This window comes from Pteropus alecto, unplaced genomic scaffold, assembly GCF_000325575.1.
Source record: "Pteropus alecto unplaced genomic scaffold, ASM32557v1 scaffold53, whole genome shotgun sequence".
Taxonomy (NCBI): Eukaryota; Metazoa; Chordata; class Mammalia; order Chiroptera; family Pteropodidae; genus Pteropus; species Pteropus alecto.
Genome location: NW_006434366.1, coordinates 1,924,204 through 1,950,164, shown reverse-complemented (window position 1 = coordinate 1,950,164; position 25,961 = coordinate 1,924,204). Strand labels below are relative to the sequence as shown.

At 44.4% G+C, this 25,961-nt stretch overlaps 1 protein-coding gene and 1 non-coding gene across 2 annotated transcripts in view; both read right to left on the bottom strand.

Moving 5' to 3' along the window:
* The window catches only part of DOCK3 (dedicator of cytokinesis 3), a 259,284-nt gene that overhangs the window by 54,872 nt on the left and 178,451 nt on the right, over window positions 1–25,961 (bottom strand). Inside the window, exons 19-27 of the mRNA XM_025044832.1 lie at window positions 24,174–24,257; window positions 23,078–23,178; window positions 19,595–19,676; window positions 15,260–15,430; window positions 12,191–12,383; window positions 9,551–9,678; window positions 7,111–7,257; window positions 5,040–5,138; window positions 4,749–4,879 (exon numbers count right to left, since the gene is read on the bottom strand). Coding sequence (XP_024900600.1) covers window positions 4,749–4,879; window positions 5,040–5,138; window positions 7,111–7,257; window positions 9,551–9,678; window positions 12,191–12,383; window positions 15,260–15,430; window positions 19,595–19,676; window positions 23,078–23,178; window positions 24,174–24,257 — 1,136 coding nt within the window. The remainder of the gene's footprint in view (window positions 1–4,748; window positions 4,880–5,039; window positions 5,139–7,110; window positions 7,258–9,550; window positions 9,679–12,190; window positions 12,384–15,259; window positions 15,431–19,594; window positions 19,677–23,077; window positions 23,179–24,173; window positions 24,258–25,961) is intronic.
* Window positions 18,067–18,185, bottom strand: LOC112477571. The gene has a single exon (XR_003045509.1). It is a non-coding gene; the product is annotated as a 5S ribosomal RNA (ribosomal RNA).

The following is a 25,961-nucleotide window of genomic DNA, read 5'->3' as shown; positions in this document are numbered from 1 at the left end:
CACATCAAATCGAAACTAATGGGATGAAGCTAAAACCTTTACTGAAAAGATCTCAAATCAATAGCCTAGCTTACACCTTAAGAAACTAGAAAAAAGGCAAACTAAGCCTAAAACAAGCAGGAGGCAGAGAATATAAATTAGAGTATAAATAAATTAAATAGAGAATAGAAAAACAGAGGAAAAAATGAAAACAAAAGTTGGTTCTTTGAAAAGATCAACAAAATTGACACATTTAGCTAGACCGACCAAGAAAAAAAAAAAGAGACAGAGAAGACTCAAATTACTAAAATTAAGAATGAAAGAAGGGACATTCTTATCAATGTTACAGAACTATAAAGGATTATGAGACTACTATGAATAGATGCATGCCAACAAATTATATAACCTAGATGAGACGGACAAATTCTTAGAAAGATATAAACTGCCGAAATTCATTTAAGAAACAGAAAATTTGAACAGACCTATCGTAAATGAAAAGATCAAATTAGTAAAAAGCTTTGCACAAAGAAAAATACAGGACCAGATGCCTTCACTGGTGTATTCAACCAAAATAATTAAAATTAATGCCAATATTTGTCTTTTTGATTATATCTACTTTCGGTGTGAAGTGGTTGTCTTATTGTGATTTTGATTTGCATTTCCCTAATGACTAATGATGTTGAACATGTTTCATGTGTACTTCTTCAGAGAAATGTCTATTAAAATCCATTATCTATTTTTTTAATTGGGTTGTCTTTTCATTGTTGAATCGTAAGAGTTCTTTATGCATTTTAGATTCAAGCCTTTTATTAGATATATAATTTCCCAATATTTTCTTTCATTCTGTAGGTTTTCTTTCACATTCTTGTTGGTGTTCTCTGGAAGTTTTAAATTCTGATGAAGTCTAACTTACGTATTTTTTATTTTGTTGCTGTGCTTTAGGTATCATATCTAAAAACCACTGTTAAACCTAAGGGCATAAAGATATAGTCCTATGTTTTCTTCTTAGAAGTTTACAGTTTAGCTCTTATTTAGGTCTATGATCCCTTTTAATTTTTTATATGGTGTGAGGTAGGGGTATAATTTCATTCTTTTGCACGTAGATATCAAGTTATCCCAGCACCATTTGTTGAAAAGACTCATCTTTCTCATTGAGTTGTCCTGGCACCATTATTGAAAATCAACCGACATAAACATAAGTTTATTTCTGGATTCTCAATCCACTTCCATTGATCGATATGCCTATCTTTATGCCAGTACCAATCTTGATTACTGTTATTTTGCTGTAAGTTTTGAAACTGAGAAGTGTGAATCCAGTAATTTTTTTTAAGATTGTTTGACCATTCTGAGTCCCTTACATTTTCCTATGAATTATGGATCAGATTGTCAATCTCTGCAAAAAGGTAACTGTTCTTGTATCAAACCTGTAGATCACTCTGTGAAGTACTGTCATCTTAATATTAAGTATTCCTATCCATGAACTTGGGCTGTTTTGCCATTTATTTAGGTCTTTTTAAATTTCTTTCCTTGATTTTTAATTCTTTTTGATGCTATTGTAAATGGAACTATTTTTCTTTTTCATTTTGGACTGTTCCTTGCTAGTGAAAAGAAATAGAACTGATTTTTGTATATTGATCATGTATCCTGCAATGTTGCTGAACTTATTACTTCTGATAGTGTTTTCACTGATGCCTTAGGATTTTCTGTATACAAAATCATATCATTTGAAGATATAGTTTTACTTCTTCCTTTCTAATCTGGATGCCTTTTCTTTCTTTCTTGTGCCTAAACGCCCCAGGCAGATCCTCCAATATAATGAATGTAAGTGGTTAGAATAGACATGTTTCTTTTGTTCCTGATCCTAACAGGAAGGCATTCGATTATTCAAATTTTTGTTGTTAAGTATGATGTTAGCTATGGGTTTTTCATAGATGCTCTTTATCAGTTTAAAGAAATTCTCTTTTATTTATATTTTGTTAAATGATTTTATCATGAAAAATTTGGAGATTTTTTTAAAAGAGCTTTTTCTACATCCTTAAGATATCATGTTTTTGACCTTTATTCTATTTAATGGTGTATTACACTGATTGATTTTCATATGTTAAGCCAACCCTGCATTTCTGTAATAAATCCCGCTTGATCATGTGGTGTATAATTTTTTCAATACATTGCTGGATCACGTTTGCTGGTATTTTGCTCTGGATTTTTGCATTTATTTTCATAAGGGATATTGGCATGTAGTTTGTTTTTCTTGCAATGTCTCTGGTTTTCATAGCAGGGTAATACTAACCTTATAAAATGAGTTGGGAAGTTTTCTTCCTCTTCTATTTTTTTGAAGAATTTGTGAATAATTGATATTAATAGTTCTTTAAAAATTTGGTAGAATTGATCTATTAAGCCATCTCACCTTGTGCTTTTCTTTGTGGGAGGTTTTAAATTATTAACTTAATCTCATTACTTGTAAGTCTTTTAAGATGGATATAATCAGAGACTGAATTATAGTTTAAAAGTATGAATTTTATGGTATGCGAATTACATCTCAATAATGTTGTCAGCAAGAAAGAACACGTGTACAGAACTCCATATTCAGTGTGGTGGAGTGAACGTGTTTCCCTCATCTCTGTTTTTCCTCAAATTCTCTAAAATAACAGTAGAGCTACAGAAATACATATGCTCACAGAGACAAAGAAACAGAAGAGAGTGCAAGAGGTCAATAAATTTTGGAAGCTTTCATGGTAACTGATTTAGTATACCTGAAAAAGCTAATAGCCAAGAGCCTTTGGAAGTGATAGCAGCAGGAAACAAGAATCTGAGACACTGGAGGTCTCAGCAGGCACCTCTGAGAGACTGCAGTATGAGGGCTAAAAACAGGAGGACTGGTTTATAGTCTTCCTACGATCCCTTCTGCCATCTCATGTTTCCCCACCCCGTCTTAAGACTGAGGATGGCTCTCTGAAGTTGTTGATCACTGAGGATCTGTTCTCAAGGAAACAGCAACAGTTGAGGGCGGAGGTGCCAAGATGAAAACAGGCGGTGACAGAAAGTTTAGCTGCTGAACTGGAAGACTCCCAACCCCCTTTTCCTATTTGGTTCCCCAAATATTGGCGGGCTACTCCATCCGTGAGAAGGGTAAAGGATTCCTCTCTGAGGAAACAGGCAAGTCCAAGAGAAAGGCTGACAGACACAGGAGTCAGGGGATGTTTGGACCAGATGGCCTCTCTTCGACCACGTACAGGGAAGCCTGCTGGAGACAAGCCCTGCACACGCAGAGCTAATCAGCACCAAAGGACCTCACCTGTAGACACAAACTGACATCCAGGTCTCCACATGTAGGAGGAAAGTCTAACATGAAAGAGACTGACACGAATGAAAACAGGGCAAGTCTCCAGGGAAAAACGTGACCTGACAGTATGTGACGGATTCCACCATGAGGACAGTTGGAAGAAGAGGTATGTTACAGAGACGACAGAGAAAACAGGAAGTCCTAGCTGGACTTAAAGACCAAAAGAAAACAAAACCAAGCAAATAACAAAGAAGGTAGGAAGTCCTAGCCAGATCTGAAAACCAAAAGAAAATAAAACCAAGCAAGTAACAAAAGAGGCAATTAATCCAGGAAAAAACAAAAAGTTTATAAGAAAGGAAGTGTCAGAGTACAGCTCTTGGCTCGCCGCAGTACTTACCTGACTGTAATAAAGGAGAGTAGAATACCAAATTAAACAAAAACATGCAAATTATATTGGAAGAATGAGAGGAAGGACATGTATGTGTGAGAAAGGAATAATTCAGGGGAATCATCCTCATTTTCCATGAGAAGAAGAAAATAGGTAATAACTAACAATTAGAATTTTAAAAGTGGCAGCAGAAGCTACTTGAAGAATGGTAGAGTTCAAAGTGGCTGCCTTTGGGGAGCAGTGACTGGACATGGCTCAGGGTGAGCCAGGGAACCACTGCTTTATGTTCTAAGCTTTGCAAAATGCTTTGGCTTTTAAAATTATGTATACATGTTGCTGTGATAAAAATAAACATTTAATTAAAAAGTAAGGGAATGATGCTAGCCTGACCTGAGAATCAGTAGCACGCGTGTGCACGTATGCATACGCACACGATGAAAATGGTCTAGAATAGCCAAGGCTGGATTTTCAGGCTCCACAGCCCAGCTCAAGCACTGCTTGACCCAGATGTGAGGTCCGGGCTCTGGCTAACTGTTGGTTCGCTTCAAGGGTTTTCAAGGTCATCTCTCGGAGAAGATAGGCTGGCCTCACTGCAAGAGTTAACGACAACAATTTGCAGAGACCTGTGTCTGTGCAAATTGGAAAGGCAGGCAGGACCAGATACCGGAAGTGACAACTGACACTTATTAAGTGATGCAATACGGTTCTTAAAGATCACACAAATGACAAACAGTGCAATGCATTACTCTGAAATGAAAGTGATGGCTCTGAATGAGGTAGAGCATGGACCTAAAGTCTGCAATAGCTCCTTCACCCAGGGATGACCTGAGCAGTATGTTCCAATGCAAAGACACAAGCCCCAGGAGTGTGTCAGCAGCTGACGCCACGTGAGGTTTGGGAATGCTCCCAGGTTCCCCGTCATCTGGATCCAGAGTCTGGCAGCCAGTGGGCTGTGCTCACTTCTGCTCTCTACAGTTATCTTACATAAATACATTTTAATGAAGGGAAGTTGTCACCATTATTACTATTATAGTTATTAAACAGTGAAGCTTGGTTTGCAGGGGCAAAATCTAAGGTGACTGACTGTAGCGTTTATACGGAAGGAAGCCACCAGTGTGGCTGAGCAGCTTTTCCCAGAGGAACATGGTCACAGGGCTGCTTTCAGTCAGGGAAAACCTGCCAGTGTCACCAGGGTCTGGCTGTATGGGAATATTGTCGGCTTTCAGCTTCTGGAAGCCATACAGTCAGCTGTAAAGTGGGGCTGGTGAATCTTGCACCCTTAGCAGCTCTGGTCACCTGCGCTGGCCCTGGCAGGGGAAAGCCCCTGGGGAATCTTAGCCACATGCTTCCCTTCCTAGGTGGAAGGTCAGTCAGTGCTTTTCTGCCCACCTTGAGTTCATCTTTGCTCTGGAAGTTGTCCAGGAGGTGCTGGTAGTGGGTGTCACACATCTGGCGGAGCAGCGAGAGAAGGCAGGACACATACTCACCCTGAGGACCAACCCAAAAAACATTTAGCACAGATAATCACAAGGGCTGTGTTCCCCCAGTCCACAGAGGGCAAGGACAGCAGGAAGGGTCTGAGATGGCCCCAATGACCATGGAAGGGAAGGTGACAACTGAGGCCCTGGGAATAAGTTTTCTTTTCTGCTAGGAGAGGGAGTCCTGCTAGGGGAGGCTGGGGAGTTTTAGCAAGACCTCTGCAGTGTGGGCCCAGGTGAAAAACCTTAATCTACAACAAAGAAGCACGGCAAAGTGAGGCGGATATTCCAGTTATCTTCCTAAGAGAGCTTCAGCCACATCGTCCTTTGTCACTCTATGTTGCCAGCGCACTGTACTGAAGTCTAGAGCGGCTACGTGGATCAGAGTGCTTGGCCTTCTCTGGACAGAATTTGGACTCTGTGCCCGTCCTGCTGGGTCCTTCTACAAGGATCTCCCTGGGGACCTCCCAGAGTTTCCATGTGGTTATTGGACCAGGCAGGTGGGATATACATCAACACAACTGTCTGGAAAGCAGAGAAGTCAAAACTGACCTGAATGAGAAGATGAGCTCCGGCCTTTAAGACAAATAAAATTTAAAGATAAAAACGAGTCTTTAAACTTTCTCCAAGTTCCAACTGGGGTAACATGGAAGAAAACCCTGCCTTAGGGACTCCGAAGCCTTCCACCATCTCACGGCAATTCTTGGCTAGTGGTGGCCGAGCGTGGTCTCCTCTTACAGGACGGCCTCCTCAGAAGTCATGGAGGAAAACGACTTCATTTGGCAATTTTCAAATGTTTTTAAACTCATGGGAATTTGACAACAGTTTTTTAGGCTCTCAAATCCCTTCTAGACCCACGAAATTATTATGCATATAGAGATGTAAAATATATACATGTATGTGAACCTCATGTATGACTTATTATGAAAAATGGGCATAATAAGTCATAATTCACAGATTTGTTATGAGGATCAGATGAATTAATGCACATAAAGCATTTGAGTAAAAAGTCCAGGACATAAAGAAGCGCTCGCTAAACTGTAGTTATTATCTTCATTAAATCAACGTAAATGAATCACTTCGTTAGTATTGCTAAGTGAGCTAAGATTTGTAAAGGGTACAGAGCGGGGTCAGGCCCCCGGTAGCGGGACGGTTGCAGGGCGCCAGGGGGCTTTTCCACCTCGGCTGAGAGCGCCCTCCACGGGTGCTCCTCGGGGTGCAGACCCCTCTCCGAGTCCAGCCCGCAGTACAGGCCCGGCTCTGCTCTCCTCGCTCGCCTGCCACGCTGGAGCTTGGCTTGCTCCCAAGAGGGTTTTCTGCGAAGAGATCATTGTAATCTCCTGCCTACCAACTGGAAGACTCCGTGCAATGTGGTCATCACGTTCCGACACGAGGGCTGAGAAGCCCGCTCCCGGTGCCGGAGGCCACCTCTCTGCTCTTCCTGAAGCTGCCCCGGGCTGTTTCTTGTCTCGCAAGACCATGGACAGCACCGCCCGGTACCCCGGTGCAAGTCTACCTCATCACCTTTTTCCTGACACTAGACACTGAGATCCCAACACTATGGGCGAAAGTGACTAATGTGAGGACTCGAGCCAACTCTGAGAAAATTATTCTGCCAGGCACATCATTCCGGAGAGCCTGCTGCTAGAAGGAGCAGTCTATTCCTCACCTTCTAACAACATCTCTAGTCCATTCTGCATTATAGAAAATGACCCGGCTCAAAGGCAAAGACCAGCGAAGGCAGCGCAGGAACGCAGAACGAGACGCGCCTCCTGAATCGGCCCTAAGGGAGACCTCGCAGAGCACGAAGCCAGAGCTTCTGAGTGGGGATGGAGGCCGGATTCGCGGGGGGAGAGGGCAGCATGCTGACAGCCATGCGGGAAGGGAGGCTGAGACGAGGGCGGTGCGATGGTGAGGTGGGGGTTGGTGAGGAGCCCCGGGTTAGAAAAGAAAGCAAGAAAACCTGAACGTTAGTTACTAACAGTGATCTCGGCTGTGCACTGCGGGCACCGCTGCCCTCTTACCGCCTCCTGAGCGTGCGATTTGCTCATGATGGTGAGCAGAGTCTGCAAGAGCACGTCCAGGAGGCTCTCCACCATCATTTCTACCTCCTCCATGACATCTGCCTCCTGGAGCGAGCGGCAAGAGAGCACACCGTTAGCGCCGGGCCAGGCTGGTGTGCAGCTGGCAGTACTTACTAAGTCGGCCACGTCAGCGCGGTCGCGGCCTCACTAGCCTGCAGTGTCAAGGAGCCTGGGGCGACAGCTCTGACAGGAGGGGAGGAACTCCCGCCGCTGATGCCACGGCGTGATGGCTGGGGCCTGACCCTCACCCAGCATCGCCGTGACGCCCACACTTCTGAACACAGGCAGAGGCGTTAATTTCAATACACATGACGAAAGTGAAGGTCCTGAGTTAAAGACTTTCTCTGATTTCCTTAGAAATGTCAGGAGAAAGCATGACACGGCTGACCATTCGCACCACGGGGTGGGGGTGGCACCCTCTCCACTGCTAACGCACGTAGACGGATCCTAGCCTTTCCGAAGATTATTTCCACCATGGGGTGATCTCAGCCTTTGCCAGACCCGAGCACTGCCCACATGCTTGGTCCCACTTCGAGCTCCTCAGCACCCTTGCTTGTGGTCACTGGTCTACCTGAAGGATTCTGGTCTCAGTGCGTCTTTCCAGGCAGCTGTACAGAAGCAAGAGCAGGCCTCCCCACTAAGGGCTGCTTCCCCGCCACCGGGCTCTGCACGTACGAAGCAGCCACACTCTCCTCTTATAGACAAGACCTCCCACATCCAATCTCAAATCCTGTAGCTCATTTTAATCATCTCACAAAGAGATTCCCACTGCCTCTTCTCCGGCCTCTTTATTATATTACTGTTCCGAATGTCCATCTGTCCATCTGTCCATCTATCCATCAATCCATCACCCAGCATGTGCCAGTCATTGTTCGAGAACCTGAGTGTACAGAGGTGAACAAGGAAGACAGTATCTCTGCTCTCATGGAGTTTAAATTTCATCCATCCCCTACCCGTCCACTCAATACAGTTGCGCCGTGCCCCATTCCACAGGAAGAATTTGAGCAACTGGTGGGGCCAACTTCGTCTTTCTCCTCTGTTGAACCAGGAACACTTCTACTTGTGACATCTCTCCCAGCAGTTGTCAGCAACTACTTGCACCCGACAATAAAACCAGACCATCTCCTTCAGGTTGTAACCTGTTCCCATTCCTCTTCCTCTCTTTCTTTTACCCTTTGATTTTTTTTTTTTTTTTAAGCAAAAAGCCGCCTACCCCTCAAGTCTGACCTCAGGTTACTAGCAGCGTGTTGCCTCTGAGGCCTGGTGGGAAGGAGAGCTGCCAACCCTGCCTGGAGCCAAGAGCAAACAATAGGGCCACTAAGCCGTCACAGCCACTCTGCCAAGCCGGGCCCCAACCCCAGATGGTCTGTTAAGTCTGGACACCAGAGCACCCTCCTGGGTCCCTGTATCCTGCGCAAACCAAGCATACTCTCTTTTTGGCACCTGTCCTACTCCACGTGGATAGCCCAACCTCGTAGGTTCTTATCACCTGGCTACTGGCCTTCAGTTTAAATGTACTTGAAATTTCCTTCTCCAGAAAGCTTATTTCAACTTAATGAGGTAGTATTATTAAAAAACTCGTTCTTGTTCCTAATTTCTTTACACCCTCCTACAGTTTCTACATTTTCTATAAGAAATATGCATGTCTTCTACTGTCATAAATATATTTAATAAATATCATTAAAATAATGTCCTACCCTTATCCACACCTGATACCTGTCTTTCCTCTCCTCCTTCCGGTCACAGATCTTTTTTTAAAAGAAAATGTAAAGAAGAAAGAAAACAGGCGGAAGCACTACTGGTTGAAATCTCACTCCTAAAGCACAATTCTACCACGCCATGGGGCTTGGAGCGCTTGTGGGCAGCAGTTATCTCTCCTACGTCCTGCCCTCATCTGGCACAGTACAGGAACGCCATATGGGTGGAATCGAGCTGCCAGGAAACTGACAGAAAAGTCTGAATGAGCAAGCTGCCTCTCAGCCCGCCTGGCTCCCTGTCCTCGTGCCCAAGCACCCTCAGGACACTCCCAGGAATGCAGAATTAACACCTTTTGGTAGAAGCAGAGCATGGCACAGGATTGGGCTTTTTGGTACTATAGATAACTACATTTCTGGGTGGCTTTATCGTAGCAAAACTTTTAAAAATAGCAACACTGTGTTGTGTTGAGAAGCCTGCTGGGCATACACAGGCCTCCATTCACTCAGGCACCTTCCTGTCACTGATGAAAGCTTCTCTGACAGAGAAGTGTACAAAGCCATCTTTGTTGCTCTGCCTCTGGCTTAAGTAACACAAGACTGGGGCAGAGCTGCGGGGGTCGGAGTGGGTACGGGGCCACTACCAGAGAGCTGGTCTTGACGATGGAGAAGATGCTGCCAAGAATCCCTGAGCAGATGAGCAGCTCTTTCTGCTGCCGCAGGTGGAGGTGAATATGGTGGAGAACCACAGGAAGCAGGATGCGGCGGGATTCTGGGAGAGAAAACACAAAGAGGAAGAAGCCCTCCAGAGGAGGACTAACTGCCTCGGGAAGCCAGTGGCACTGTGGGACTCAGCTGGTCTGAAGCAGGTGGGGCTGAGACTGAAGCCAAGCTGAAGGCCACCCCGCTCCCTTCTGTGGGCCCAGAAGCCTGCTTCCTGGGCATTATAAGACACCCACAGCATTATCCTTCCATCTCTCTTTCCTTCCTTCTCATTTCGAGCCTTAGTATCTAGGGCATTTTGTGGGAGATGAACGCTAGGACATTGCATCCAAACGAAATCTCTTTAAGGACCAGACTCCAAATGAAAAGCTTAGCCTACAGTGAAAACACCACTTAAATGACACACATGGTTCTATGAGCTGCACTGATTGAACCTGCACACTTAATATGGATTACAAATGGTCCCTCTTCAAGATGCCCTAGCTAGGTGGCCAGGTCCTTCCACCCCCTCCCCCCAGGCCCTATTTCCTTTGTGGCAGCCATTAGGCCTGCCTCATTTTCCCCTCTAGATGTGTCCACAGCAAGGAATATAACAGCAGCAGGACTTTCGTCTTGTCAGAAGCCTTTGATAATTAGCTAACCCTTATTGTCAATTCTACGTTTCTTATCTCCTCAATGTTACCAAAATGGCACTGTCACCAGGAGGTGACTCTGTTTAGAACCCTGAATTCAGGAAGGCTGAATCCGGAGTTCAAGCTACTTTATTATCTCACTCCAAGACCTTAGGCAGGTTGATTCCTCCTCTGGGCTTGGTATTCCCCATCTGTAGAATAAGGTGCTAACGGCCTCGTCTGCATTTACTCACAGGTGTGGTAAGAAGGCAAAGTGAACACAAGTGTAAGCATGAGTCTGGCAGCCTGCAGCCACCTCCAGACCTGGCCGGCACGATGCAGTCAGATCACTAGTGACACAAACCAGCCATGGCATTTGGGATTTATTGTTCATATTTGACCACAGTTAAGTGTTTCAGATAAAATTCAGAAAGAAAATCTTTCTCAGCTGAAGACTAATTATATGACACATGAGAGATTTTGGAACTACCTTGTCAAATACTTAGAATATGTTCTAATAAAATGGATCGATAGCTATTCTATGTTTAAAAAGATGCTTGGCTGAAAGAGAAGTTCATAGTATATTTTGCAGACCAAAATATCAACATAGCAGGATTTGTAACAATCACCAGCTGCCGTAGACGAAATAGTAAGTAGTCTGTTACTAGAATCTGCTGAAGGAGAGATCAATGTGTTCCGAGAACGTACGTGCTGGATAAAGGACACCACTGGTAAAAACCCTCCTGCTTTAGGGAAGATGCTGCAGTTCGGGCATTCAGTGAGAGAGATACAAATGAAAATGTGCTGGGCTTGTCATTTCAAAACCCAATTACATAGTTCCACTGCCACATAAAGTTTATTTAAGAGTAATCTGCCTCACGTAATTACAAGAAGCAGCAAATACATGTAAAAATATTAGAAATAAAGTCTGTCAGTGAGAGTAGTCTGCTCTCCCCTACCCATACATTCAGAAAGCATCTTTTCAAAGCAGTGCACAAACTGAGCGTGGGCAATGGCCTCCGTGGTGGTGTATCCAAACCACTGCTAAAAGCTTCATTCCAGGGGCTGCCGAAGGAAGGAGTGTTTACTGTAAACAGTTACTGGCAGACAAAAGCTGATTTTCGTGGTGGCAGCTGTACCATCAATGATACCTTACACTGGCAGAATTCAGTTAAAGAGAACATCCGTTTAGCACTGCAAATGTGTGTAGTGCCAGGCTGAGAAATTATTGTTGTTACTTCAAAAGTCAAACTTGAAAACTTTTTCTACCAAAACTTCTAATAGTAATTGTTTTGCTAGATTTATTCCTGCGCCCTAGAAAATTATTCTATGATAGTGATATTCCACTTAAAGAATCAGGCTCATATGGAGCATCTGGTACCACCGCAGGCTGGTCACGTTCAATGTGGTTTCAGGGTTGAATCGGAGGTTCTCTCTGAAAGGCTGTCCTGACCTCTCCGGGAGTGGGGAGGGTTCCCTGCCCATCTCTGACTAATCCTTAGAGGCTCCTTCAAAGAGAAGAGAAGCAATCTATCTGACCGGTGAGACAAGGAACCAACAAAGCAGGTGAGTCCTCAGGGCGCCCCCTCAGGGTCTCCCACTTCTTTGACTCTCCTTATCCCCTCGGGCTAGACCCTCCTCTCTGGCTCCCCCTCCTTTCCCTCTGTTGGAGGTGTGGCAGGCCCCATTTTTGGCAGCTGGCTAGACCTGTGGGACTGCACATTGCTCTGCAGGCCGCCCCATGCGTGCCTGTATGAATACACTGTGAGTAAGGCAGCAGGCCTAGGTCCTGGCTGCATCCTCTAACACAGTTTACCAAAAATCCTCTGCATTTTAAAGGCTACTGGCTTCTTGCACGATGATTGATAAACCCGATCTTTTGATTACCGCTTGGCTAACATCCTGAAAAGGAGGAAAGGTGAATCTGACTCTCACCCCAACTTCAGTTACCTGGGAAAGAAAACAGGCGGCTGTCCACAGTCCTGGCGATGGACTGCAGCTTCACCACGTCCATCGACTGCCCGATGTGGACAGTGCTGGGCATGCTTCCCAGGGTCCCTCTCACAAACTCTGCCACCTCCTGCACGGTGAACATCTGCAGCAGCTCATCAAAGATGGTTGGGAAGGAATTGAGGAGTGCAGCCTGCAGAAGCAAGTGAAGCCGTGGTTAGCTCAGGTGTGTGTCCATCTTGGGAGCTCAGACAAAGATACAAGGTGGTGAGAGGCTGAAGGCTTTGCCGCAGCCCTGCCTGCGGTGGGTTCTTCCCTGGCCTCTGACTCCACCCGCCCCTGCGGCACTCTTGGGACACAGAGCAGGGAGGAATGAGGGAATGAGGGAATGAGAGAATCAAAACAAGGGAGCTGACTGGGGCCCGGGCCACTTGTGGCTTTCATAACTTGCCAAGGCTTCTGCTGGCAAGAGGAAGGAATATAGAGAAATCAGGTCAACATGCCTTAATATCCATAGCTGTTTTTGCTCATAAAATGGATTTAAAGTTTTTTGTCTATCTCTATGCACAAGCTCTTGACTTTCCAATTTCGGTCCCAAACTCAAGCCAAGGGCTTCTCAAAGAGAGCATGGCAGAGAGAGCTGAGCACCTCCAAGCAGCACTAGCTGCACTCTGCTCAGAGCCCTGCAGCCAGCGATCCAGCTGAGAGCTGGACCATTTTCCCCGGATAGAGACATTTATTTGAAACCATGAAATCTGATGCCTGGTGGTCTCTGGGGTAAATCCAAGGGATGGAGAATGTGTGGATTTAGTCAGCCATGACCTCTTAAGGTCTTTCAATGATGCTGGCATAGCGTTCGGCCACCTGGATGGCCCAGGAGTGTGTGTGCTTGGAGACACCTAGGGGCTCCGCTCTGGTAGGCCCATGAGGTGGCCCCTTGAGGACAATCTGATAATAATTCCAGAACCTTTGGGAGGCAAAGTAGTATAAGAGAAAGAGAATGAGTTTTGGAATTAAGACAGACATGATTTCAAATTCCAGCTTTACCACTTATCTGCCATAGAACCTTGGGTGAGTTACAGCCTAATCCTCAGTTTTCTCATCTATGAAGTGGGGACGATGCTATACTCTCCTGCCATTAGTATGTGGAATAAAATTAGGCGCATAAAGTTCGTGTCCAGTGGAGTGCCTGGCACAGGGCCTTCACTGCATGTTGGTTCTCACTCTTCTCTCTCGTCTAAATGGAAGCAGCGTGAAGGAGGCTTTCTCCACTTCTCAGTCCTCTTACACTATTAACCCAAGATCTGCAAAGGGAAACGCGTGTTGCCGTGAGACGAGAAGGTGAGAGTGCGCTCTTCCAAAGCGGCCGGGGAGGGAGAGGGGTGTTTTTCTTGATGGCTTCATCAGGCACTAGACACTGGCTCAGACTGAGTGGAAAATTGATGCCATAGGGAAACAGGTCTGTCATACTGCCGGCTATGCTCAGGCCAGGCCATAGCACAAGACTTATGTGAATTCTATCTGAAGATTTATAACTCCCTGGGATATCAAGAAGGTTACTTCGCAGTTATTAGAATTAGCACAAAAACATTATCATAAGCAGCTGGATAAAAAAGACAAAGGGAGGAAAAGCAGACACTTCATAATCAACAACAAACAGTAGCTGATTTGCTCTCCTAAATAATTAAATTTCCTACACTTAGGCACCAGGACATAAAGACACTTGCACCCTACTCTCTCTCAGTGGTCAGAATCAAAGACAGAAAATCTGCCTGAATACACTTGGTGAGACTTTTGAAACTCATGAAACGTGAGCCTGGCACCAGAGAAGCAGGCCTGATCCTGACTCAAGTCTGAGCTGAGACTAGATCTCAACTATTTCCTGGTGTGGTAGGAGTGTACTGTTGCTTACAGGGCATCGCAGAGTTCTCAGAATGCGCATCTGCCTTGCTCTGCCTGCTACCTCTGAATCTGTGCCCCCCGCCCCCCCCACGGTTTCTCTGCAGGCCACAGGGAGGAGTCCTGGGCCTCTGCTGGCAGGAACAGATGGGCTGGGGGAGGGAAGGGAAGAGGAAGACGAGTTGTTTGGGTACTTAGGAGGAGGCACCATGGAAGGAGCCTTTCTATGAAGGCGCCTGGCAACCTTGCAGAATTCCCACTTGTTATAGAGTCTAGCTCCCAATTACTTAGCCGTCCTCTGGACCAACTGGCCTAAAAGCAAATGGCCACGAAGGGCAACACGGAGTCAAGTGGAAAACAAAAGACAGACTGTTCTAATCGTAAATGAGACATTGATAAAGACATCTGCCCTCCTGACAGTCCTGGCGGTGACTGAATGAATGGACATGAGAGAGGTTATCTGGTCTTTGCTGGTGATTTTGATGTAATAATTGGCTTCAAAAAATCTGAGAAGTGCAATCCATTAGATACAATTTTGACATTTACTTATAAGAGAAAATAACCCCTTGTGACTGGGGCAATGGCAATATCCTTGATCTTTGCTAGGGTGACGTTGCATGGAAAAGGTAATAGATTAGCCTACTGACATTTTTAATGCAAGAAAGCAAATTTCCTTCCTACACTGATATTTCTAATAGAATCTAATCCTAATTCTTGACCAAAGTTTTCTACTTATTTCGGCTGTTTTCCAACCTATTTCAAACTAAACTGCTGGAATGGACAAGTACTAATCTAAAGTTTTTTTAAATTAACACAGTAACTAGGAGATGAAAGTCTCTACACATTCTGAACATCCTCCGTAAATACGATCTTCATCAACGACTAAAGTATGGTAGCTAAACACATCTGGCCTAAAGAAGGATCCTGAGAACAAAGATGGGCCTCTCCTTGGCCATAAAGCCATGGGGCCATTTATATTTGGTGGCTGGGGCACAGCTAGCTTTGAAGTAAAAGCCTTTTGTTCTATTAGGTATTTCCTTGTACATCAACCTTTACCCAACACACGGGAGCCTGGCAGGGCTTCTTCGACTCTGGAAGCCAGAGGACAAAGAAACCACCTGCTAAGACAGACAAGAATCCAGCAGCACGACTCCCCGGCAGCTGACAGACCTGCGTGAACAGGAGTGTTTCCGAGTTTCTGCTGTCCAGACTGAGCACAAACCGAATGGACTGGAAAAGTTCTTGGATGCTCGACCGGAACTGCTCCTCTTCCATCCCACAGGTAGCTCGTGAGTACAGGATCCTCGACTGCACGATGAACTTGAAAAGGTACTCCAAGGCCTGGAGATGTGGGAGAAAAAGGGATAGAAACGTGTTAACAATGGCCAGGAACTAACAGAGCAGGGAACGAAGGGCGAAGTAACAGCAAATTCCACACGAAAACCAGGTGATGGGCAATTCCAACTGCGGAGACAAGCACTTTACTTTTAAAAACTTTTCTCTAAGTCCAAAGGTCACTGAGCAGCAGTGACCTTACCGAGAGAACCATCAAATTCCTTCATAACTGTTTTTTGAGATTCTGGAATTGAGGAACCACAGACTGTCATGGAAACAGTTGAATCCAAGAACATAGAGGATCCAAAAAAAAAAAATCAGTTTCTCTGCATTTTTTTTTCAGGTCTGGAAATAAGCCCCTCCAAAGGCAATGCTGTAAGAACTTCTCTTGAATTTATTTCAAGAGTCCTATAAGGAGTCGTCTGTATCTTCGAGAGAGAGCCAGGGGCCTCGCAAGGCCAGCCCTCTCATGGGGGTGGAGGCTGGGCCAAACTTGTCCCAGGCTGTACAGCAGCTGGTGGACGTGACATACCCACTCCCCAACCTTCTTCCAGACCAGGCCACCTGCCACAAACAGTTCATGAACAGCCTCCAGAACACGCTTTGGTTTGATTCTGAGGGGTTCCTGCAGCTTGATCCATGCTCGTCAGCAGAGTAACTCTCTTTCAAAAGAACAGATTCGAGATCCAAGACTGTGCTTTCTAATCAAAGAAATGCCACATGCTTCCCTGACACTGGGAAGGCAGAGACGTTTAGGAGAAACTTATCCAAGGATGAAACAAACGGAGCTCAGTTACTTGAAATATATAACAGGGAACAATTTCCAAGCTACCTTTCATGAAGGTTCAGCAAAGTAAAACTAGTGTGTATGTGTGTGTGTCCCATACACAAGGCAGTTGGCACCAGAGAATGGCTGGTTCAGAAAAATGTGTCTTCCAAGGTTTGCACCAGACGCATGTGGACGAAGTTTCAGCGTGCAGCCTCATCTCCACTAAAGCTACAGCCTCCGTTCCGGCAGCCTTTTAACACCTGGTCTGGAGAGAACCTGGAAAGCCTGCGCTCCATATTCTAATTTTAAAAGGGCAAATGTTTCCTCATCGCCAGTTTTTTCAGTTTGAAACACCTACCACAAGAGATGTATTGAGTGGCTTGAAACAATCACTAGCTTTGGACTGAGAGGCAGAACCAGACGACAAAGTCACTTGCACGTTCTGGGCACGAGGGCTTAGTTCCACCACGAAGTTCTAAAACACAGACACTGCGCAGGGGAGCACAAGGCGGTGTCAGAGACGGCCCTTCGAAAACTGGGGTGCGGGCATGGAAAACAAGCCCACTTCCGGCCATCCATCACCCATCCCTGTTCCCCATTCCTCCTGATTTTTAAGATCAGCATCAGCTTGGCCAGGACCGCCTCAGGCAGAAACGACTGGGGAAGGAGAGGAGGGCAGACAATGGAGTAGAGGTGAGGGGTGGACCCTATGGAAATTGTTCAAAGTTCAAGGGTGCTCCTGACCCTGTGCGGAGACAATGAACTGTGGCTGAGAAGGAGCTCAAAAGCCATCCTCAAAATCGCCAAGGACACCACCAAAGGTCATTCATGAGGGAACAAATAACAGATCCAAGTAAGAAAATAAAGGACTGGACTGTTTATTTTTATCTTCTTTAGTGGTAGAACTCCCTTGGAAAGGTCATGACTCAGAAAGTGGAAGGTAGAGGTGGGAAGAGAATGGCAAGATGTAGTGAATCAGAGTAATGAAGAAGAGGGGGTTTCCTGGTCCACGCTGTGTTATGCCAGAAGGAGAGGCGCCTGGCCAGGAGCACACACGTCCTGTCACAAAGGATGGCCACAGGATCGCATGGAGACTTACTGGCTTGGTCAAGAGGACTTGTAAATTGACCTGGATGAAGATGGGCAAAGGGCCTGATAAAACCGTCGAACTGGATGCATTTGTGTTGGATGCCACTCGATCAAGTTTGAAATGGTAAGAACAAGTGTGGAAATACCTCAGAGAAGCGCTCCCCCCAATGCGGCTCCCCCTTCTCCCCACCCAAGCCCATCTTCTCCAGGAACTCTGCGCTTCCGTAAGTGACCCTGCCAGCAACCCAGCTGATCTCGCCAGACCCCTGAACCAGCCTCTGTTCTTCCTTTGCTGCCTCCCACACCTAACCTAACATTTGAAAGCCCGTTTTAACCACATCAGCCTCTTTTTGGTTGTTTGAAAACTCAAGCTCTTTCCCATGCAGGCTTTTTAAACACGCTGTTTCCTCCACCTGAAATGCTCGTCCCCAGCTCCCAACACAGATTTCAGCTCAGAGGTCATGTCCTCAGAGCAGTTTTCCCTAAAACCTGGATCTGAAGTAAATCTGCCTCTCCAGCTACTCTCCCCCTGGCTTATTTCCTGGTTTATTTCCTTCACAGTACTCATCAAGTTTTTTTATGCCCACTAACTTTGTGTATTCATCTGTTTCATGTGTTTATTGACTGTCTTTCCCCCACTTGAATGGAAGTGCTATGAAGGCCTAGCTTTTTCTGCTTGGGCCCCTGCTGAATCCCATGGGGCTAATACAGTGCCTGACACAAGGCAGGTATCAAGCAATATTAACTAAATAAATGACTGAACGATTCTTTTTTTATTGTTTTACACCTACAGCACCTGGTCTTCCTAGGTGGTCTCCCATCCAAGTACTAACCAGGCCCGACCCCGCTTAGCTTCCGAGATCAGGCGGGATCGGGCGTGTTCAGGGTGGCATGGCCGTAGACTTGAATAAACAGTTCTTAAGAGAAAACAACTTACTTTGCGATGCCTTCTCCAGTACCCTTAAGCAATTAATTTATGGACTCACATAAAATCTTTTGCATTTAACTCAATCTTTACCTGCTTAGATAGTACACGCGGCAGCTGACAGGTGCTGGGGTTCAGAGAAGATAGCCCAGGCCTGGCCCTCACATCACACGCAGGACCCTGCTCTGCACCGTGTTTGTGCGTACTTCCCCTTGGGACACTGGGATGAGTCCTTCAAGGGGAGAGGCCTGTCTTGGTCCTCTTCGCATCTCAGCACCCACGACAGGTGCTGACTGCTCCGTACACATATACTGTATGAAGGAGGCCAGAAATGGGACTTGTGGCTTTAGATTTTTATAGGATGTGCAGAGAAGTAGGAGAAACACAGATCTATGATTTCATTTTGCCTCTTCGATCTGATGCTGCTTAGGGAAACATTCGTTTTGCTTGTTACCACGTGGACAAGAATAACAAAATCACAGGCCCAGTGGTACTTAGAACAGATGATGTAATATTAAGAGGACAGAGAAAAAGCATAATTACTTTGCTGCCATTCTTCTTCTATTGCTAACTGAAAAGGGTGGGGAAGACATGGTTAAAAAGCAATTAAAACAGAGTAACTCAAGAATAAGAAAAGACAGAGGCAGAAAGGAAGAAAGTATGGACTTACTTTAAGTGTCTTCAAATAGCTGTCTGGAGAACTATTGAGCAAAAGAGGGATCAACATTCTCATAGGTTGTTCTCTACTGCACAAACAGCAGCCATGAAAAGAATTTACCAGAAAGTGAAGTTAACTCATAATGAGGATGGTCCCCTATAAACGGGAGCTGCTCAACATATAAAGGGCTGCCTTGTCATGGAACCTGTCTAAGCAAGGTCATTGCCATGGGGGTACCCTTGGTTCCTCCAAAGGTCAAGGTTTTAAGATTATCTTCTTCTCAACATACCCACGCAGCATTCTGGGGCATCCACGCAGCTCTTTTTTATTTGAAGCCATTCCAAAAATCAATGTTTAGTAACTATTGTAGAAAAAAGAAGTATCAGAAGATTTTAATTTTGATTAATGATGCCACCAACACTGGCTCAGAAGGAGTATGATCGATCCATTAGCCAGTGGAAGCAGAGGCCAATGCTGTTGGCAGAACCCAGAGAGGATGGCGAGGAGCCGTGTGCACACCTCCCTCCTGCTCACATAACATCATCAGGAATAAGCATCTTCCGGCGCAAAATCGAGGTGAAGGGAGGGGAGTTATGTGGTCCGAAGTGTCCTGAAAGCAGGCCAGTGTACTGGGATGTCTCCGCTTGTCCTGCACACTGTACCTCTGGGATTACTCACAAGTGACAAGCAGGGGCGGGCCATTTGCATGCAGCGAGCTCAGTACGTTACCCGCATGGCTTCTTGAATGTGGTCCTGCCGAATCAGTTCTGCTGAGCAGTCCATGTACCACTTCAGACAGCGGATGAGCTCCCTGGGAAAGAGAACAGTTCCAGAAACCCCACTTTACTCCACAAGCAATGCAGCCTGAAATGTTTTCTTCCCTGAATCAGCCACATAGAAAATAATATCCTACTGATGAGCTAGAATGGAGTGATGGCTCTATTACAGCTGTAGACTCTTTGGATCATCTGAGACCAGAAGACGCTCTCTAGCTGCCGCATTTTAATTAGCAAGTACAATCACTCTTCACTACTCTCCCTAACACATGTTTCTTCTTTGATTACAAGAAAGTTTTCCCAAAGTCTTGGACCATACGTGTATTTTTGCTTTGTCTAAAATTGCTATGTCCCAATGTCACACAACGGCTCATCAATGGTAGACCCTGAAAAAGGCAGAGTCCCGTGTGCCACCCCGCCCTCCACTCGACCCACATCCAATTTATTTCCTTAGGACCAAGTCCCCTGAGTGACATGAGATTACAGGGTCAGAAGGCCTATATGTTTACATGGCAATAGAGCAACAGAGGTCAAGAGTATAGGCCCTGGCCAGACAAGAGGGTTCACATCTGGAGCCTAGCAGTTTCTAGTTCTGTGTCTTTGGGCAAGTTATTTGATCCCTATGTGCCTCGTTCTCTTCATTTAAAACATGGAGGAAACAATAGCACATCTCAAAGTTATTGGGAATACTAATGAGATGACACCTGTAAAACACACAGCATAGTGCCTGCTCTCCACAGTAACATCGAAGTGTCAGAGTTACAGTGACCCTACAGCCTCACCACCCTTGGGTTTTGTTTTTGAAAACTGTGCTAATTCCATAAAAGAAAATGGTGACTTTTTAAAAACTGCTTTAATGATTTTAGAAAACCTGTGTTTCCCATATTTACTATTTATATTATCTTTCATCGACTGTCTTATTATTTCTTTGACATTTACTTGTGTGTTCTATTTAGCTATTTACGTGTTTCTCATGGAAAAAGGCAGACTTCTTTATAACAGCTTTGCCATCATCTCTTTTTTTTTTTTTTCTGGAGACAATTGGGAAATTTTAATGTAGTCTGGACATTAAATGATATTATGAAATTTTTTTTTTTTTTAACATTTTATTATTTTTATTTTTCCCCCTCCCCGCTCTCCCTTCCCCTCTGGTAACCACTAGTCCATTGTCCATGTGCCATCATTTCTTAGAAGGAAAAAGGAAAAGTATGACAGCTATGTAAGAAACTATGGTTTAAAATGTCGGCTGAAAGCCGACGGCTAACATCACTCAGTGGTGCAAGACTGTGAGCTGCTCCTCTAAGATCAGGAACAAGGCACGGATGCCTGCTTCCTGCCACTTCTATTCAACATGGTATTGAAAGAGTCTACAGGCAAGAAAAAACAATAAAAGGCATCCATATTGCAAAGGAAGACGTGAAATTATCTTTGTTTGCAGCTGACATGATCTTATATGTAGAAAAATCTAAGGATTCTACAAAACTTAACTTTTAGAACTAATCAATGAATTCAGCAAAGTTGTAGGATATAAAGTCAATACTCAAAAATCAGTTGCATTTCTATGCACTAACAATGAGCAATCCAAAAAGGAAATTAAGGGAAAACTCCATATACGGTAGCATCAAAAAAGAATAAAATACTTAGAAATAAACTTAATCAAGGAGGTGAAAGACTTGTACTCTGAAAACTACAAAACACTGTAGGAAGACCATAAAGAAGATATTAATAAATGGAAACACTACCTGAAGTGAACTACAGATTTGATGCACTCTCTATTAAAATCTCAATGACATTATTTGCAGAAATAGAAAAATCCATTCTAAAGTTCATATAGAATCCAAGGGATCCCAAAGAACCAAAACAATCTTGAAAAAGAAGTTAGAAAAATCACACTTCCTGATTTCAAAACTTACTACAGAAGTTACAGTAATGAAAAGTATGGTACTGACATAAAGACAGACATATAAAAATAGCCCAGAAATAAACTCTTGCATATATGGTCGAATTATTTCAACAAGGGTGCCAGGACCATTCAATGGGGGAAAGAATAGTCTGTTCAACGAATTATATTGGAAAAACAGGCTATCTACATGCAAAAAAATGAAGTTGGACTCATGTTACACAATCAACAAAAATTAACTCAAAATGAATCAAAGGCCTAACTGTAAGAGTTAAAAGTATAAAACACTTAGGCAAAAACAGGGGAAAAGCTTAAGTTGCACTGAATTTAGCAATGGCTTTTTAGATATGACATCAAAAGCACAGGAAACTAAATAAAAAAGTAGATAAACTGGACTACATCAAATTGAAATCTGTGCATCAAAGGGCACCACCAACAGAGTGAAAGGCGACAGGGGAAAATATTCGCAAATCGTATACCTGACAAGAGGTTAATATCCAGAAAATATGAAGAACTCTGACAGCTCAACAACAAAAACCAAACAACTTGATTCAAAAATGGGCAAAGTGCCTGAACAGATTTTTCTCCAAAGAAGATACACAAATGGTCAATAAGCACATGAAGAGATGTCACATCACTAATCATTAGGAGAATGCAAATGAAAACTACAATGAGATACCACCTCACACCCTTTAGAAAGGCTACTATATAAAAAAAAATTCCCCCAAACAGAAAACAAAACAAAACAGAAAATAACAAGTGTTGGTGAGGATATGGAGCATTGAAGCCCTCATGCACTGTAATGGAAATGTAAAATGGTGCATCCACTGTGCAAAACAGTATGGTGATTCCTCAAAAAATTAAAAATAGAATTGTCATATGATCCAGCTATTCCATTTCCAGATACACATCCAAAAGAACTGAAAGCAGGGTCTCGAGGAAATATCTGTACACCCATGTTCACAGCAGCAGTATTAACAAAAGCTAAAAGGTGGAAGCCACCCGAACTCACCGACGATGAATGGATAAATAAAATGTGGTCTACACACGCAATGGAACATTATCCAGCCTTTAAAAGGAAGGAAATTCCAGCGCATGCTATGGCATGGATGGACACTGAGGACCTTAATGGAAGTGAAATGAGCCAGACACAAAAAGACAAATACTGTATGACTCAATTTATATGAGGTGACTAGAATAGGCAATTCCAAGAGACCTAAGATATAATGGTGGTTGCTGGGGGCTAGGGGCAGGGGGAGATGGGAGTTAGTGTTTAAAGAGGACAGAGCTTCAGTTTTGCAAGATGAAAAGAGTTCTGGAGACGGATGATGGTGATGGTTGCACAACAATGAGAATGTACTTAATATCACTGAACTGTACACTGAAAAATGGTTAAGATGGTAACTTTTACATTATGTGCACAATTAAAAAAATAAGTGAAGTTAAAAAAAAATCAGCTGAATGAATGGCGACCTTTGTTTAAAGCTTCTTTCTATTCAAACACAAGTCCTAATAATGGTGCCAAATGGAATTTACTTGTATGCCAGGGCTCCAGCAAAGTGCTTCTGGATGTACGTGTCCATTACAGGCCGGAAGTGGAAATACTTGATGTCTCTGAGCAGGTTGATGATGAATACCTGGAAGAGACGGAGGGTATGAGAGTCCTCTGGAGGCCCCGTACCTATCCCCAGCAGAACACAGAACTCTTGCTTCTTCGCAGGGTGGCAGACTGTCAATGTTTACCCTAGTGTTCTCCACGGGCAGTGAATGTAAGATTTCCACTCTGTGTCTGAGCTTCTGTCTTGTCCATTCTGTTCCTACCACCCCTGGACTCCCAAACCAGACTTGGGGCTCATCTGTCTGTGCCAGTGTTACTCTGAGCCTGTATAGGAAGCGTAAATCCTATGGTATCTCAAAACCTTGGAAGAAGCAAAAAAAAAAAAGATTGTCCAAGGAGCCAAATTAGCCTATGAAAGGCTGTGCCCTTCAGAAATGGGGCTGGTCGGCCGAGGAAGTGAGGAAGAAGAGCCAAAGGGGGCAAACTATGCAAGTGCTATTCTAACTCTCACCTCTGCTCCTCATCTATCAGGGAGACTTGGAGTATCCGGTTCTCCTTGAATATACAGCACTCCTGTGGGACTGGCTATATTAAGCAAAATGCACTAAACATTTAAATCACTGTTCATTCTCACTAAACAACCTCCTGAGACTAGCCCCCAAACAACTTCACAGAGGGAGAGAGTGTGATGCTCAGACCAGCATGAGCGAGTCTCTGCTTTTCCTGGTCTCTCCTTATTCAACTGTGTAAGTAGAAAATGGGCCCCCTGGTTTCCCATAGTAGCCTCTGGGCCTTGTGCTGGTGCAGGTCACTATTTCAGGGGCCAGGCAACTCTGCAGCAGTGGTGAGATGGAGTACCGAACTACCGGGTTGAGGCTCGGACCTGACCCTGCTGAATTCTTCAAACTTGATCTTGTAGGGATCTTCCTGGTAGGCTGGTCTTTTTGGGTGACACTCCTTGGTCCCTTTTCTATTAAAAGCATCTAATTCATTACTGACTCACTCTATTAAATTGCCTCCCTCTTTTAAAAATATGTGATAGGAAAAATGAAAGCCGAGAAGGATGAGACTTACCAAAGACTGGAACACCAGTAGGCCGTACTTCTCTGTATTATCGTCCAGAATCACGAAGAGCGTATCTAAGATGTCCTGCAGGAACTGCAACAGCACAAAAACCACAGGGCTCGGGTCTTAGGGCCTGTCCATGTGGTCAGACTCTGCACACTGGCAAATTTATCTCACAGTAAACAAAGATCTCAAACCACCACTTAAAAATGGTCGAGTACCTGCCTCCACCTAGCTAAGGGGTAACTGGGTGGACCTGGGGTCTTTGCTTGTAGCCCAAAGGGCCATAAGGAGGCGGCTCCTGTTGGATAAGTGCTAAAATTCTAAGGAAAGAGCAATTACCTAAAAAACCGAGGGCATCCACGTGGGAGAGCAGTTTTGAAATCAAGACAATCTAAGTGATCCTGATGTCAAACTCATTTTGAGAAAAAGAGCTCACTTTCCTGGGACCCCAGAGAGTTTAGCAGCCCCTTGCTCTCTACTGTGGCCTAACTCTATAGAGGTCATTTAGATGAGGATGTGGCAAGCCAGGCCTTATCCACGATACTATTTTTTTTGGTTAGAAATTAGTATCCCAGGAGAAGGGAGAATGCAGCTGATGGGGGCTGTCAATGACAGTAAAAGATCTGGAAGCACTGTTTGTTTGTCTTTTAGAGTATGTTCTCTTTCCTTTCCAAGATGCAAAAGCCGAGGGAGAAAATGACAAATACTCATGGATGCTGGTAGTCTTAAATGTCTAACTGATGTACTGTATCCTTGAAACTAATAATAAAATAAAATTTTAAAGAATCAAATCTAACATTTTGTTGGTCAAAACAGAATATAATGATACAATGTTTATAGTTTATTTCAAAACAACATGAGGTGGGAGGCCTGGATGGGATGTTAATGGGTAGGACTGGCCACGGGTTGGTGACTACTGGTGCTGGCTGATGGGTACACGAAGGGTTCTTTATACTATTCTGTCTACCTTTGTGAATGTTTGAAATCTTCTAATAAAAAGTAAAAACATATTTTAAAATGCTAGCATATTCTCTTCATGTTCTCTTCTGGCTGGCTCGAGACAAATTATTGATGCTAAAACCAGATCTACCGAAAGAATGTTCTCTTGTGAGGAATACGACAACTCAGCATTAAAAAAGTTCAAAGACTTCCACTACTTCGTTTATTGGTTCATATTTTTAATATGTTCAGAAGAAAAAAATGCCCTCAGTACGAATTTATCTTAAGTTTCAAAAACTAGTATCGGCTTGTTAAGACATCTTTCTAAAATTTATGATACTCTGATCAATTGATTAAAACAAAATTCGTATAAGACTTCATAAAAGTACACAGCAGTACACAGACTTCAAAACTTCCTCATTTGGAGACACCATGTCGTGTTATTACTGAGTCAATGGAGCAGTAAAAGGCAAGTATAGACAGTGCATCTGTTAATTGATCTGCTATTGCAGGGCCAGAGCTAAGATGCTCACTGATGGACAAAGAGCCTTCTTAAGATACAGTCTCTGTCCGACATTCTACTGCTCTTGCTGATCACCACAAGCACCTCCATCTTCCTCAGAGGAGCTCAGTCCATTGTGTAGAATCCACCTGTAGGGCTCTTACCATCGGGAAGTACCTGGGCATTTCCTGAGCTAAAATCAGGTTGGCCAACTCTATGCAGTGCGGAGAAGCCTGTGGAAGACAGCTGGGGACTGGTAGTACTGCTGTCAGACAGCTCAGGCCATTAGCTGGGAAAGGTCATGAAGGTTCCTGGGGGAAGCGGCTGAGGCAGGGCGTAAGGAAGGATTCCCT